Source organism: Chrysochloris asiatica, unplaced genomic scaffold (assembly GCF_000296735.1).
Source record: "Chrysochloris asiatica unplaced genomic scaffold, ChrAsi1.0 scaffold00215, whole genome shotgun sequence".
Classification (NCBI taxonomy): Eukaryota; Metazoa; Chordata; class Mammalia; order Afrosoricida; family Chrysochloridae; genus Chrysochloris; species Chrysochloris asiatica.
The window spans coordinates 4,335,395-4,351,232 of NW_006408733.1; the positions used below are offsets into that span (position 1 = coordinate 4,335,395).

The window sequence follows — 15,838 nt, forward strand, 5'->3', positions numbered from 1 at the left end:
AAAAAAAAAAAGTGAATATCTTTTTTGTGTTCTCTGCTTTCAGCCAAGATTCCATCTGACGTCAGCAATATCACTAGTTCCATGTCCTCTTCTGAGTTTGGCTTTAGTTTCTGGCAGTTCCTAACTATGTACTGTTACAGCCATTTTTTAATTTAGTGAAATTTTAGTTGCATGTGATATTAATGATACTATTTGATGATTTCCACATTACATTGGGTTACCTGTCTTTCAAATGGGCACAAATATGGATCTCTTCCAGTCAGTTGGCCAGGTAGCGGTCTTCCAAATTTCTTCACATAGATGAGTGAGCCACCTCCAATGCTGCATCAGTTGGTTGAAAATCTCAATTTGTAGTCTGTCTGTTCCTGACCCTTGTTTTTTCTCCAACACCTTCAGTGCAGCTTGGACATCCTCCTTCAGTGTCATCAATTCTTTATCATATGCTCCCTCTTGAAATGGCTGAGCATCAACCATAGCTTTTTGGTTTAGTGACTATGTCTACCTTCCATCTTCTTTTGATGCTTTCTTCATCATTTAAAATTTATTCAGTAATCCTCTGTTTTATAAATCAAGGCTTGAATTTTTTTCTTTAGTTCTTTCAGCTTGAGAAATGCTGAGCTTTTCTAGCTCCAGGTCTTTGTACATTTCATTATAATACTTGACTTTGTCTTCTTGAGTGCCTTTTGAAATTTTCTTTTCAATTCTTTTACTTCCTCATTTTTTCCATTTGCTTTAATATCTTCTGGAAAGGAAGTTTCAGAGTCTCTTTTGACATCCATTTTGGTCTTTTCTTTCTTTCCTATCTTGTTAATGACCTTTTACTTACTTCATGTATTATATTCTTGATGTCATCCCACAGCTCTTCCTGCTCTTGAGTCATTAGTGTCTAATGCAACAGCTTTTCTATCTTAGTATACCTTTAAATTATTGAACTTTGAAATAAATATAAAATATACAGTATAGCTATAATACCGGGTCTTGGTATGGCATACTATAGAACTCGACCTCAAGGTTGGTTTGAACTGCAAGGTTGACAGTCCAAACTCACAGCCACTCCTTGGAAATCCTTTACGGGGTCAGGGTCCCTGTAAGTCAGAACCGACTCGAAAGCTCTTAACAACAGCAACAGCTATAATGTTGAATTAATATGATTGGAAGTATATGCAATTAGAAATCATGCATTTTGATTTTCCAAAATTGATTTGACTCATCTTTTAAAATACTGAATGAAACAAATCAGTAATTGCATAGGAACTTCTCTATAAACTTGTTACATTTTGCAGAAGATTAGGATGTGGTTTCAAGCTAAGCAAATGTCATCTGATGTGAATCTATTTACTGTCATTCAAGCTTGTATGAATCACAGGTAATTTATATTTAGCAGTACCAAAATAGAATCCTGGACTTTAAAATCATTTGTAATGAAGTAAGTGTGTTTTGATGGAAATGAATCCTTTTACCTTATCAATAAAATATGTGAAAGGATGCAGAAATTTTTATAAAACAGAATTCTGGAGGTTTTACATCATATCCCCTATTCCACTACGAGCCATTCCCCAGGAGAAAGATAAGGCTTTCTGCATCTGTGAAGATTTACAGCCTCAGAAACTCTATGCAGGGCTGATGTGAATTGGAACTGACTCCACGGCTCACCACCACCACTCCATTTTAAGCATATTTTCAAGTTTCTAATAGTGCTATTAGGAGCCCTGGTGTTTTAGTGCTTCACTGCTAACTGAAAAGGTCATCTGTTTGAACCCACTAACCACTCTCTGGAAAAGATGAGGCAGTCTGCTTCTGTAAAGATTTTACAGCCTTGGAAACTCTATGGGGTCGTTTTCCTCTGTCTCGTAGGGTCACTTTACATTGGAATCAGCTCCTTGGCAACTGAGTTTTAATAGTGCTATGCCATAGTGTGGCGCTGTCGGTTAATGTACCAGACTGCAAAGCCGTTTGAACTGCAAGGTGGGTTGTTCAAGCTCACCAGCTGCCCCTTGGAAACCCTTTACAGGGTCACTATGGGTCGGACTTGACTCTACGGCACTTAACAACGACTACAATATAACAGCATAGTGTGACTTACTCTAATTTACATAGCGTGAGAAGTTTTCTAGTTTGATAAATTGTGCACAGTTGCCTTTCTTCTTTATATCATGCAGTTAAAAATTATTAGTATTAGCAGACTAATCCCTAAGGATTCAGTAATTGGTAGTCGTGGTGGTTGTGTGCCGTCAATTCAGTTCCAAATCATAGTGACCCTGTGTAGTGTTTCCCAGGCTTTAAACCTTTGCAGAAGCAGAGTGCCTCTTCTCCTGAGGATAAGCTGGTAGATTCGAACTGATGACCTTTCAGTTAACAGCCCAGTTCATAATCTACTACACTACTGGGGCTCCTATGTTAAGTGATTGTATTCCCATTTTGCATCAGAATCCCTAGAGCTTTTCTTCTTTAAACTAAACTCTTAGGTCATGTATCTGTATACTTTATAGTTGGTTTAATAAGTCCTGACAACCTGCCTATTTTTTAAAAAGTTAAAATTAGTAGATATTCACTTATTATAGTGTAATTCACTATACTTGATAATGTGATTTTTAAGCAGTAAGAACATTATCTTTGATTTATATAGTTACCTGTAGCAATGGGTACTTGGAAAGAATAGACTTTTTTTTTCAAAAGCAGCAAAGATAATAAATAGCACCACTGTTCACCATCCTTACCCTCTATTCTTCCCACACATACAAAATAAATAAAAGCTAAACCCATTGCCATCAAGTTGAGTCCAACTCATGGTGACCTTACATGTTACAGAGTAAAAAAAACTGCTCTTCATGGCTTTCTTGGTAGTAATCATTACAGAAGCAGATATCCAGGTTTTTCCTTTGTGTGACTACTGAATAGGTTTGAACCACCAGTCTTTTGGTTAGAAGCCAATTAGAAATCATTTGTGCCACCCAGGGATTTAAGATACTAAAAGAGCAGTGTTTTAATTATAGTAGTCTTCATTGTAGATTGGGTCACATTAAAATACGTAACATGCCAGTGGCATTCATGATACGTACTTGACACAGCAGTTCAAAACTATCAGCTGTTCCGTGGAAGAAAGACGGCACAGCACCACCACCACCACCACCACTTGACATGTATTAATTACAGCAGATGAACAACACCTGTAAGACCAAATAGTCGCATAAAATATAAACCTTTATTTTAAGGAGCGCTGGTAGCGTAGTGGTTAAGAATCAGGCTGCAAACTGCAAGGTCAGCAGTTCGAAACTACCAGCTATTCCACAGGAGAAAGATGAGGCATTCTGCTCCCGTAAAGATTTACAGCCTCAGAAACCCTGTATAGGTCGCTATGAGTCAGAACCGACTCCACGGCATATAACAACAACAACAATTTTTAGTGCGTTTTGTTTTCTGGGGCTTACTTTACTATTTACAAAAGTTGTTGTTGTTAGGTGCCATTGAGTTGTTAACCAAGGTATAGCAACCCTATGCACAACAGGCAAAAACAATACCTGGTTCTGGGCCAACCCCACAATTGTTGCTACACTTGAGCCCATTGATGCTGCACTTTTCCAATTCATGTCGCTGGGGTGTTCCTCTTTCTCTCTGACCAAACATTTTCCAGTGACTGATCTCTCCAGACACATTTTACAAAAGTAAAATCCATAAGTTTTTTGATGCTTAAATTTCTATGTTGCTGCTATGTGCCCTCTAGTCAGTTCCGACGCACAATGATTCTGTATAGGGTTTCCAAGGCCATAAATCTGTATGGGATCAAAAAACTTTATCTTTCTCCTGCAGCCAGTGGATTTGACCAGCAGCCCAGTATGTAACCTACTACATTACCAGGGCTCCTTTAAATTTATATAGCTTGCTTAATATAAGAAATAATATTTTCAGTCAAAGTAAAATGATAACAAGATATAACAAAACTGAGTTCATTAGAGAAGACTCTCCTCTCTGTCATTATCAAAAGTAATTTTTTAAAGTTGCCAAGTGAGTTTATTAAGTACTGCTTGATTATTCAAAAAATTATTCAAATCCATTTTTAAAATGTTCTCAGTTGTGTAATTTTTGCTCTTGAAATAAAAATCTGTCATAGATTTTTCTATTACATCATATCCTAACTAAACCTACAGAATAGATTGTTTCCTCTTAGTAAGTACCCTAAGTGTATTAGTAATAGTTTACTTTAAAAAATTAACTTTGTGCCTTTATTAAAACAAAATTAAGAATACAACAGTGCGAGAAGGGAAAAAAACTAATATGTAAATGATATGTATATAATAAATTATTTGTGTATAATAATATGTACTGCTATTTCAAAATTTGTTTTTTAAGAAGATGAAAAATTATATAGATTTTTTTTTTTTTCTATCCAAAGTACTGGATGATTCAAGACCGCAGACAAAAGTAGTAAAAGGATCACAAATAAAGAGAAAAGTCATGTACAGATGTATTCCTTGGTCTCCAGTTTGAAAATGGGAATCCTTATCATTGTAGTGTCATCATTAGAGGAATCTTGTAATTATTACTGATGGAATAGTTTAGTGAAGTTTATAATTAGTCCTCATTTACTATCCTTGATAGTTATTTAGGTCATCTTATTGTTTTTTTATTATATAATTACATCAGTTCCAAATTATATTGGAAACTGTGAAACAGTAGTTTAAACAAATTAGGGATCATTTTCATTAGATGGTAAGTCTGAAGGTAAGTCTGGAGTCTTGGTGTGGTGCTGTGGGTTAATGAGCTGGACTGCAAAGTCGGTTTGCAATGCAAGGTCAACGGTTCAAACTCACCAGCTGCTCCTCAGAAAACCTTTACAGGGTCTTTATGAGTCGGAAGCAACTTGATGGCACTTAACAGTAAAAACATGCCTGCGGAGACGACGAAGCCCTTCCTTAACTTTTTGCTTAGCCAGGGTGAGTGTGCACTTGTTGTGAATGGAGTCAACATCTTTACTGACTTCTATGTTTATTTCATTGACCAGGGCTGTATCAAATACATATCAGTCGGGTAATCCTGAAAACTGCAGTCCCGTCATTCAGTCCTATTAGATATAGAAGCCACTAGCTTCAGGGGAGATTGTGAAATGTTATTTTTTTCAGCTAAGTACATTTTTGTCCTGAACAAAATCAAACTTCAAAAAATAAGGAAATAGTAGAGAGTAACTATTTGGTAGCCAATCAGTAATGTTTGCCAGAGCATCTAAATAGTAACTAAATGGATGAATTCCGTTTTTAGCTAGTTTTCTGACTTCCATGAGACCAATTAAAGAATAATGGAAATAACTTCTTGATTGGTAATTATTTGAAAATATGACATTGAAATAATAAGTCTTTAATAAGTCAAATAAGCCTTTTTTTTTAAATGCAACATGGATACAGATTATTTACCCCATTTGTGAATGTTGCTTTTGAACAATTGTTAAGTGCCATTGAGTCAGTTTCAACTCATAGTGACCCTGTGTATGGTTTCCGAGGAGAGGCTGGTGAGCTTGAATTGCAGACCGTGTGGTTCAAACGGACCTTGCAGTCCAGTGCATTAACCCACAGCCCCACACAGTTATAAAAATTGTTTGTCTGCATAATCAGTAAGTTCTGCTTTTTGTTTTTTATTCTAGAGGCACATATTTACAAAAGATGTGGTTAAGAATGCTCATTGGAGAAATACTTGTAGTAGCAAAAACCTGAAAATGGCTAACTAACTTGATATTTTCATACTATGAATCTCTTAAAAGGAATGAGCTATGCTTAACAGTATGGGTTGGGAGAATCATTTTTTTTCAAGTGTTATGTAAAATAACTATAGCACAGGACTTTTTGATAAGTAGTAATATCTGATATGGTATTTTATATATATATATATAAGGAGCTCTGGTAGCGTAGTGGTTACGAATCGGGCTGCGAACCTTAAGGTCAGCAGTTCGAAACTACCAGCCGCTCCGCGGGAGAAAGATGAGGCTTTCTACTCCCGTAAAGATTTACACCCTCGGAAACCCTGTACAGGGTCGCTATGGGTCGGACCCGACTCGATGGCACTTAACAACAACAACAACAACAATATATATATATATACATACACACGGTTTTTATTTTATGGCTTTTTTTTAATGTTATGGTTATTGCTTAGGGTTCTCGATGCTCGTCTGATGCCAATATGCTTGGAGAGATGATGTTTGGCTCTGTAGCAATGAGCTACAAAGGATCCACCCTAAAAATTCATCAAATCCGGTGAGGGATTTTCTCATTTTTGAAAATATTATAATTTTAGTATTTTAAATTTTGTTGATGGTGAGAGAATTTAGTATGATTTTCACTCAGGCTGAGTATCAGTTGTTCAGTTTATGATGTTCTATGGGATAAGCACTAAACTGCTAACCACAAGGACTGAAGTTCAAACCCAACAGCTGCTTCTTGGAAACCCTATACAGGGTCGCTATGAGTCAGAACCAACTTGATGCCACTTCAAAACAGCAACAGACATGGGCTTAATGGAATCCTGTAGGATAAGCACTAGACTGCTAACCACTAGGTTGGTGGTTCAGACCCACTAGCTGCTCCTCGGAAACTCTATATAGTGTTGCTGTGAGTCGGAACCAACCAACTCAACAGCACTTAACAACAACATCTTGAGCTTAATGTCATTTCATGACTGTTGTATCTAAAGGGTAAAGTTTCTCTGAGTTACAAATATTTCTTTATAATAAATCAAAAAAGGTCATCATATTTTCATTTTGATCTCTGTTTGTCCCTTTCTCTCGTCATAGTTCCCCTCCACAGCTTATGCTCAGCAAAGTCTTTACTGCGCGAACTGGCAGCAGTATTTGTGGAAGTCTCAATACGTAAGTGTTTATGGACGCAGGGGGAAATGGATTATTTAAGATGTGCAAATTGCAGATATTAACAAACTGCTCTTAGTATTTCAGAATAAGTTCAGATAGTCTTCTCTTCCCTTAAGTATGAAAGTTCTTGTATGCCAGGCTGCATCTTCTTATGAGTTTAATTGAAGAACAGGAGGTGTGGTCTCTGTTTCTCTTATTTACTAAAAGCCAAATCTAGAAGTAAAATTTTGAATGCATTTACTTACATCTGAGGTTGACAGGCTGATTTCCACTTTTGTAGTGTTCTGCTGAGTTAGTACCTATATATTGTATTCTTCATTTTTAGTTCCCCTACAGGATTAACCCTGCAGGCAGGAGTGACATAGGTCAGCCATATGTTAGGAGCATATTGTCCATTACTTTGTCGCTTAGTAAATGAAAGATTGGTGTTAGGTCAAGTGGGAATGGGCTGCAGAGATGAATTCTGCAGATGCTCAGTCAGTGCAGGACTCCTTGGAGAGCCGGTCTCTGGGAGTAACCCAAGGCAGATTAGCAGGAGGCTCTAAAATTGCTACTCTAGATTACAGAAATTCTTTGAAGGCTCTGTTAATTGTATACTTTATGATTTATTTTGTGAAAAGTTTTATTAATAAAATTTCTAGTTCTTGTTTTAATTCTTCTTTTAGGAAAACAGGGGAAAGGAAAGTTTCATACTAAAGTTGAAGTTATATATCCTAAGTTGGAATAACTAATTTTAGTTACAGTCACCTCAGGTTGTTTTGTTTTGTAAATTCCAATATTCTAATCCTAAAATGTCTACACAGAATACTTTACATTAAAAGCAAAAAGTAATTTTATTTTTGCTGTTCTGAATGATTTATTAAGAAGAAACTATTTCTAATGTCTAGACTAAAGGTAATTTTTTTTCTGCAAGAAGTTTAGAAAATTTTTCAGGTTCAAATAAATTGTGAGGGTAAACCTTATTTGTAATTTAAATAAAGGTCAGCAAACTTTTTTTCTATTTGGTAAGGGACCAGATAGTGAATAGTTTGGGCCTTGTCAGCCAGGTAATATGTTGCAGTTCCTCAGTGTGGCCACTGAACTAGGAAATCATACACAGACAATACATATGCAAATGAATGTGGCTGTGTTCCAAATAAAAAAACTCAACAAATTGAAAATCTTTTGTTCATTAAAGGATTTCATCAAGAAAGTGAAGAGACATTCTACAAATTGGGAGAGAATTATTAGAAGTTTCATATAGGATAAGAGTTCCACATCCAGAATATATGAAAAACTCCTGTAACAACAACAAAATACATGCAGTTCAATTAAAAACCACGGGCAAGGGACTTGAATAGACATTTCATCAAATGTCTATTTCTTCACCATTTGGAAGACATTCAGAATGGCCACCAAGCACATGAAAAGCACATTTAGGAAGAAATGCAAGTGAAGAATATAATGAGATACCATTTTACACTCACTAGGTAGGCTATCCATTAAAAGATGAAAACAGCAGGTGTTGGTGAGAATGTGGAGAAAGTGAGACCCATATCCATTGCTGCTGGTGGGATTATAGATGGTGTAGACACTGTAGAAAATAATAATGGCAGTTCCTCAGAAAGTTAGCCACAGAATTGTCAAATGACCAAGCACTTCCATTCCTAGATATATACCCAAAAAATTTTAAAGCAGAATGCAAACAATACTTGTACACTTGTGTTCATTGTGGTATTATTCACAGTAGCCAACAGGTGAAATAAGTACCCATCAATGAAGAATGGATAAACAAAACGTATGTACACACAATGGAATATTTCTCAACTCTGACGAGAAATGAATTCTTAACACATGCTACAACATAACTGAACCTTTAAAACGTTATGATAAGTGAATTGTTAGTCATAAAATAGCAGATATTATGACCTTCCTAGTAGTGTGGCACTGTAGGATAAGCTTGACCAAAGCTTTAGGATAAGCTTGACCAAACTGCTAGCTAGGCAGTTCAAACCCACTAGCCGCTTCTACGGAACCCTATACAGGGTCACTGGTCACTATGAGTAAGAACTGATTCTATGGCACTTAAGAGCAACAACATACCTAGAATAAGCAGGTGCATAGTGATTAAAGTTTATTGATGGTTACCATGGTTGTGAGAGAGGGAAGGGGCAAGGAAAACACATTTAGGGGACAGTAAGTTTCTATTATCAAGGAGCTCTGGTAGCATAGTGGTTATGAGTTGCGCTGCCAACCTCAAGGCATTTCGAAACTACCAGCGGTTCCGCAGGAGAAAGATGAAGTATTCTGTTCCCACAAAGATTTGATCCTGTGCAGGGTCACTGTGAGTCGGAACCAACTCCACAATACTTAACAACAACAACAAACTTCTGTTTAAAGTAATAGGAAAATTCAGGAATGGTTAATGGTTGTGGTTGAACAACGGGAAGAACCTGCTTAATGTCAATGAACTGTACATGTGAAAATTGTTAAAATGGCAAATGTTTTGTTATCTATATATTTACCACAATTTAAAAAGCAACAAAAAATGTAGTTTACAAAGATAGACAACAGTCTGGATTTAGCCCTTGGGTTGTTGCATGCAAAGCTCTGATTCAGACGATTTCTTTAGTTAATTTATAATTATAATATAGAAAAATCAGTTTTGTACTTTAAATTTTGGTGGATGTATAAAATACTGCCATTTTGAGCTTAAGATGAATTTGGATTTTTTTTCTTTCCCCTCCATAGGCTGCAAGACAGTCTTGAATTCATTAATCAGGACAATAATACATTAAAGGCTGATAATAGCACAGTCATTAATGGACTACTTGGAAATATAGGTAAATGGTTCCTTTCATTTTTATAAGTTGTAAAATAATTAACAGTATAATAAGGGTTTGAAGTTAATTTTTTACTAAGGCTGATCTGTTACATAAGACTTAAGACATTCAAATACTAGAAGTAGAAAAGGCATTTAAATTGCAAGTATGCATAGCATTTATATTAGTTGGAAGACTTTTAGAATATATTTGAGTGTAATATTTATTTTGTTGGTGCAGGACCAGGCTTTGTTTTGCTCTGTTGTGCATAGGATCACTGAGTCGGACCCAACTCAACAGCACCTAAAAAGAGCAACTTCTGTTTTGTATCTTAAAAAAAGAGAACAGCTAAGGATTTATTTAATTTGTCTTCATTGTTTTTTTATTTAACTTTGATGTATCTTTAAAGAATTACCATTGATGTGGGAGGCCCTTGCTAGCTATGCTGAATATTTTAACTGAGGAAGATGGTTGTTACACCTCCTCCTCCTTCTCTTGTCTAATCATAATATCATTTTAAAATTATTCTAATTCAGATGAGCAATTAATTCAAATTTTACAGTCCTTAAGTATCAGAATAGCAACTTATTTAGTAATTTGATTAACCTAATTGCTTTTGTTGTTTAACATTGTAAAGTAAAACTGTTTCTAAAACATCTAATGATTTATTTTATTCTCAAAATCTCGACTCACTTGCTTCCCACTGAAGAACTGTAGTGTCTGAGAGAGTGGACAGCAGTTCAGAGTAGTATGAATAATGCTCAAATTCTCTGTTTAGCAAAAGTTTTTATTTGTAGTTGATTGTAATAAATATGTATTAGGTATATGAATTAGTAGAAAGCACAGCTTTTTCTTTCAATTCTGATAGTATAACATTCTATTAATTTTTGTTCATTTAAATAAGTAATCTCTATTAAGTGCCTACTAAGGGGTAAGTAATTGCTGTATAGTGCAAATGGGCAGTATTGACATTTTCACGATGTTTAATCTTCCTATCCAGGAACATGGTATATTACTCCACTTTTGTAAGACTCTTTTGGGTTTTTGTAGTAGTGTTTTGTAGTTTTCTTTGTATAGGTCCTGTGTTTCTCTGGTTACGTTTATTCCTAAATATTTTATCCTTTGTCAGCTATTGTAAATGGTATTGCTTTCCTAATGTCCTTTTCAGCGCTGACATTGTTACTATTGTTGTTGTTGTTGTGTGCCGTGGAGTCGGTTCCAACTCTTAGCGACCCTGTACAGGATTTCCGAGGCTATAAAACTTTACGGGAGCAGAAAGCCTCATCTTTCTCCCACGAAACAGCTGGTAGTTTGGAACAGCTGGTAGTTTGGAACTGCTGACCTTGTGGTTTGCAACCCAATTCATAACCACTACACAACCAGAGCTCCTTATTGTTACTATAGAGGAATCCAACTGATTGTTGCATGTTGATCTTATACCCTGCTACTTTGCCGACAATTCCAATGATGTCTAGTAGCTTTTTTACTGAGTCTTTGGGGTTTTCTATGTATAGGATCATATTGTCTGCAAATAGAGTTTTCGTTCCTCTTTGCCAATTTTGTTGTTGTTAGGTACCATTGAGTCGCTACCGACTCATAGCAACTTTATATACAGCAGAATGAAAAAGTTTCCTGATCCTGGGCCAACCTCACTATTATTGCCACACTTGAACCCATCGATGCTGCCACTTGGCCAATCCATCTCATTGGTGGTCTTCCTCTTTTTCTCTGACCCTCCACCTTACCAAAATATCCTTCTCCAGTGACTGCTCCCTTCTCACAATATGTCTGAAGTATGAGAGATGAAGTTTTGCCATCTTGGCCTCCAAGGAGCACCCTGGCTGCACTTCTTCCAAAACGGATCTATTGATTCTTTTGGCAGCCCATGGCACTTTCAATGTTCTCCTCCAACACCACAACTCAAAAGCATCAATTCTTATACGGTCTTCATTATTCACTGTCCAGGTTTCACATTCATATGAGGTTATTGAAAATACTATGGCTTGCATCAGGCATACCTTAGTCCTCAAGCTGACATCTTTGCTCTTAAACACTTTCAAAAGGTCTTGTGCAGCAAATTTGCCTAATGCAATATGTCATTTGGTTTCTTGACTGCTACTTTGCCAATTTGGATGCCTTTAATTTCCCTATCTTGCTGTATAGCTCTGGCTAAGACTTCCGAAACAATATTGAATAGGAGTGGTGACAAAGGGCATCCTTTCTGGTTCCCATTCGCAGAGGGAAGGCTTTCAGTTTCTCTCCATTCCGAGTATGTAGGCTGTTGGTTTTGTATATATGCTCTTAATTATTTTGAGGAATTTCCCTTTAATTCCTACTTTGTTGAGTAGTTTTATCAAGATTGGGTGTTGGATTTTGTCAAATGCCTTTTCTGCATCAATCAATATGATTTATGTGGTTCTTTTCCTTTTTCTTATTTATATGGTGGATTACATTGATTGTTTATCTAATGTTGAACCATGCTTGCATCCCTTGTATGAAACCCACTTGGTCATGATGTATTATTTTTTTTTGATGTGCTGCTGGATTCTGTCGCATAAGGTTTTGTTGAGAATTTTTACATCAATGTTTATGAGGGATATTGGTCTATAATTTTCTTTCTTAATGATGTCCTTCCCTAGTTTTGGTATGAGGGTTATGCTTACTTAATAAAATGTATTAAGAAGTTTTCCGTCCTCTTCTATATTCTGGAATAATTTGAGTAGAATTGGTGACAGCTCTTCCTGAATGTTTGGTAGAACTCACCAGTGAAGCCGTCTGGGTCTGGACTTCTTTTGGTTGGGAGATTTTTGATGACCTGATCAATTTCTTCTTTTATTATGGGTCTGTTCAGGTTTTCTGTTTCACTGTGTGTAAGTTTAGGTAGGTTGTGTTTTTCTAAAAATGTGTCCATCTCTCCTAAGTTTTCAGATTTGTTGGAGTACAACTCTTCATAGTTTTCTGTTATTATCCTTTTGATTTTGTTTGGTTCCGTTGTGACATCACCCATGTTGTTACTAATGTGTTTCATTTGTGTCTTCTCCTTCTTTTCTTTTGTTAGGTTTCCCAGTGGTTTGTCAATTTTATTAATCCCTTTAAAGAACTAGCTTCTTGTCCTGTTGATTCTTTCTGTAGTTTTTCTGTTTTCCATCTCATTTATTTCTGTTCGTATCTTTATTATTGCTTTTCTTTTGGTGACTATAGGTTTCATCTGTTAGTCTGTTTCTAATTGTTGGAGATGCTGTGTTAATATGTTAGTTTTGGTTCTTTCTTCTTTTTGGATATACACATTTATCGCAGTACATTGTCCTCTCAGCGCCACTTTCACCATGTCCCAAAGATTTTGGTATGTTGTGTTTTCGTTCTCTTTTGTTTCTAGGAACTTTGTGAATTCACGTTTAATTTCTTCTTTTACCCAGTCGCTTTTCAGCAGGGTGTTGTTATTCAGTTTCCATGTTCTCGACTTTATTTCCTTGGTCTTCTTATTGTTGATTTCTAGTTTTATAGCATTGTGGTCTGAAAAGATGCTTTGTAGTATTTTGATGTTTGTAAATTTATGGAAGCTTGCTTTGTGACCTAACACATGGTCAATTTTTTGAGAATGTTCCATGTGCCCAGGAGAAGATTGTATATTGTGCTGTTGTTGGGTAGAATGCTCTGTACACATCTATGAGGTCAAGTTGGTTGATTGTGCTGTTTAGTTCCTCTGTAGCTTTGTCAAGTTTCTTTCTGGTTGTTATGTCCCTTTTCTAAAGTGGTGTATTAAAATCTCCCAGTATAATTGTAGATTTATGTATTTCTTTCTCTAATTCTTGCAAGGTTTCCTAAGAGCAGCTGGTCTGGTGCATTTCAACTGCCAGCCTTGTGGTTCGTAGTCCAGTGCTGATCCTACAGTGTCACACCAGGAGTCATCTATATATATACACACACACAAACACACATATATAATTATATAGAAGTCCTGGTGTGGCGCTGTAGGATAAGAATTAGAATGATAACCTCAAGGTCAGTCACAGTCGCTGCTCCAAAATCCTGTAAGGGTCACTATGGAGAAAGATGAGGCAGGCGTTCTGCTCCCATAAAGATTTACAGCCTTGGAAACCATATTCAGGGTTGCTGTGAGTCAAAACTGACTCCATGGCACACAACCACAAATCGGAACCAACCTGTTGGCACTTAGCAGTGACCACCTGTAAATATATAAATGTTGTTGTTGTTATTGTTATGTGCCATTGAGTCAGTACCAACTCATAGTGACCCTGTGCACAACAGAACAAAGCACTGCCCAATCCTGTGCCAGCCTGACTATCCTTGCCATTGCTGCTACCACTGTACCACTGCATGTTATTTGTTGTTGCTGTGTGCCATCAAGTTGGTTCTGACTCATAGCATCCCTTTATAGGGTTTCAGAGGCTATACATCTTTATGAGGACAGAAAACCTCATAATATTTCTGCCACACAATGGCTGTTGGATTTGGTTTTCTGACCTTGTAGCTCGAAACCCGACAAATTACCCACTACACCACCAGGATTCCTATATAAATACGTGGTGGTGGGTGGTGCGCCATTAAGTCGGTTCTGACTCATGGTGACCGTGTATAGGGTTTTCAAGATTATAAATCTTTACATGAACAGATTTAAATGTATTTAAATGTTGATGGAAAAGGAGGTGTATAAAGAAGATGATGTTAAAGGTTGTTGTTTTGTTGTTAAGTCCCATTGAGTTGGTTCCCACCCATAGCACCCCTATATAGGGTTTCCAAGGAGCAGTTGGTGAGTTTGAACTGCCGACCTTGCAATTCAAACTGACCTTGTGATCTAGTATTTATCCTACAGAGCCATGCCAGGCATCCTTAAAAGTACTCTTCCTCAAGGGTTGTTGTTATTAAGTGCCGTCGAGTCGATTCTGACTCATAGTGACCCTATATAGTGACCCAAGGAGCAGCTGGTGAGCTTGAACTGCTGACCTTGTGGTTCAAACGACTTTACAGTCCAGCACATTAGCCCATAGTGCCACACCAGGACTTCTCCTTAAAGGTTGTTGTTGTTAAGTACCCTGGAGTTGGTCCCGATTCATTGTGACCCTGCACAGGGTTTCTGAGGCTGTAAAGATGAGCAGAATGCTTCATCTTTCTCCCATAGGATCACTGGTAGTTTTGAACTGCTGACCTTGAGATTGGCAGCCCAACTCATAACCACTACTCTATCAGAGCGCCTTTCCTTAAAGTTAGAGTGAGATTATTAAAGAAGAAGGAAGTGTTGTGGTCCAAGTAAATACACCCTAATTAACTTTTAGAAGTAAGAGAGTGACCTTTAAGAATACTTTTACTGAGTAAGTCTGTAGCACATAGTAAGACTTTGAATGTGTTACTTGGTATTTTCACCATACTTACTCAATCAGTATACTGAATAAATAATCCAAGAAGCTGTATTATATGAAGAAGAACATGGTATCAGGAATGGAGGAAGACTCATTAACAAACTATGATATGCACATGACACAACATTGCTTACAGGAAGTGAAGAAGACTTAATATACTTATTCATAAAGAACAAAGACTACAACCTTCATTATAGATTACACCTCAATGTACAGAAAATAAAAATCCTCACGACTGTGTCAATAAATAGCATGATAAACAGAGAAAAGATTGAAGTTATCAAAGACTTCATCTTACTTGGATCCCATCAACACTCTTGGAAACAGCAATCAGGAAATCAGATGATGTACTGCATTAAGCAAATCAACTGCAAAAGACTTCTTTAAAGTGTTAAAGAGCAAAGATGTCACTTTGAGGACTAAGGTGCTCCTGACCCAACCCATGGTATTTTCATTTGCCTCAGATGCATGTGAAAGTTGGACAATGAATAAAGAAGATTGGAGAAAAATTGATGCATTTGAATTACGTTGTTTGTGAAGAATATTGAAAGTACCATGGACTGCCAGAAGAACAAACAAATCTGTGTTCAAAAATGTACAGCGAGAATACTCTTTAGAAACCAGGATGTCAATACTTCATCTCTTAATCTTGGAACGTGTTATCAAGAGGAGCCAGTTCCTAGAGAAGAACTTCATTCTTGGTAAAGTGGAGGGTCAATGAAAAAGAGGAAGACCCCAAGGAGATGGATTGACAGTGACAGTAGCAATTGATGACAATTGTGAAGATGGCTCAAGACCCTATTTCC

General features: G+C 36.7%; 1 protein-coding gene across 1 annotated transcript in view; it reads left to right on the top strand.

The window, feature by feature from the left end:
• FNIP1 (folliculin interacting protein 1) overlaps window positions 1-15,838 on the top strand; it is a 177,299-nt gene that overhangs the window by 100,678 nt on the left and 60,783 nt on the right. Inside the window, exons 4-6 of the mRNA XM_006872948.1 lie at window positions 6,142-6,242; window positions 6,779-6,853; window positions 9,584-9,675. Of these exons, the coding sequence (XP_006873010.1) occupies window positions 6,142-6,242; window positions 6,779-6,853; window positions 9,584-9,675 (268 nt within the window). The remainder of the gene's footprint in view (window positions 1-6,141; window positions 6,243-6,778; window positions 6,854-9,583; window positions 9,676-15,838) is intronic.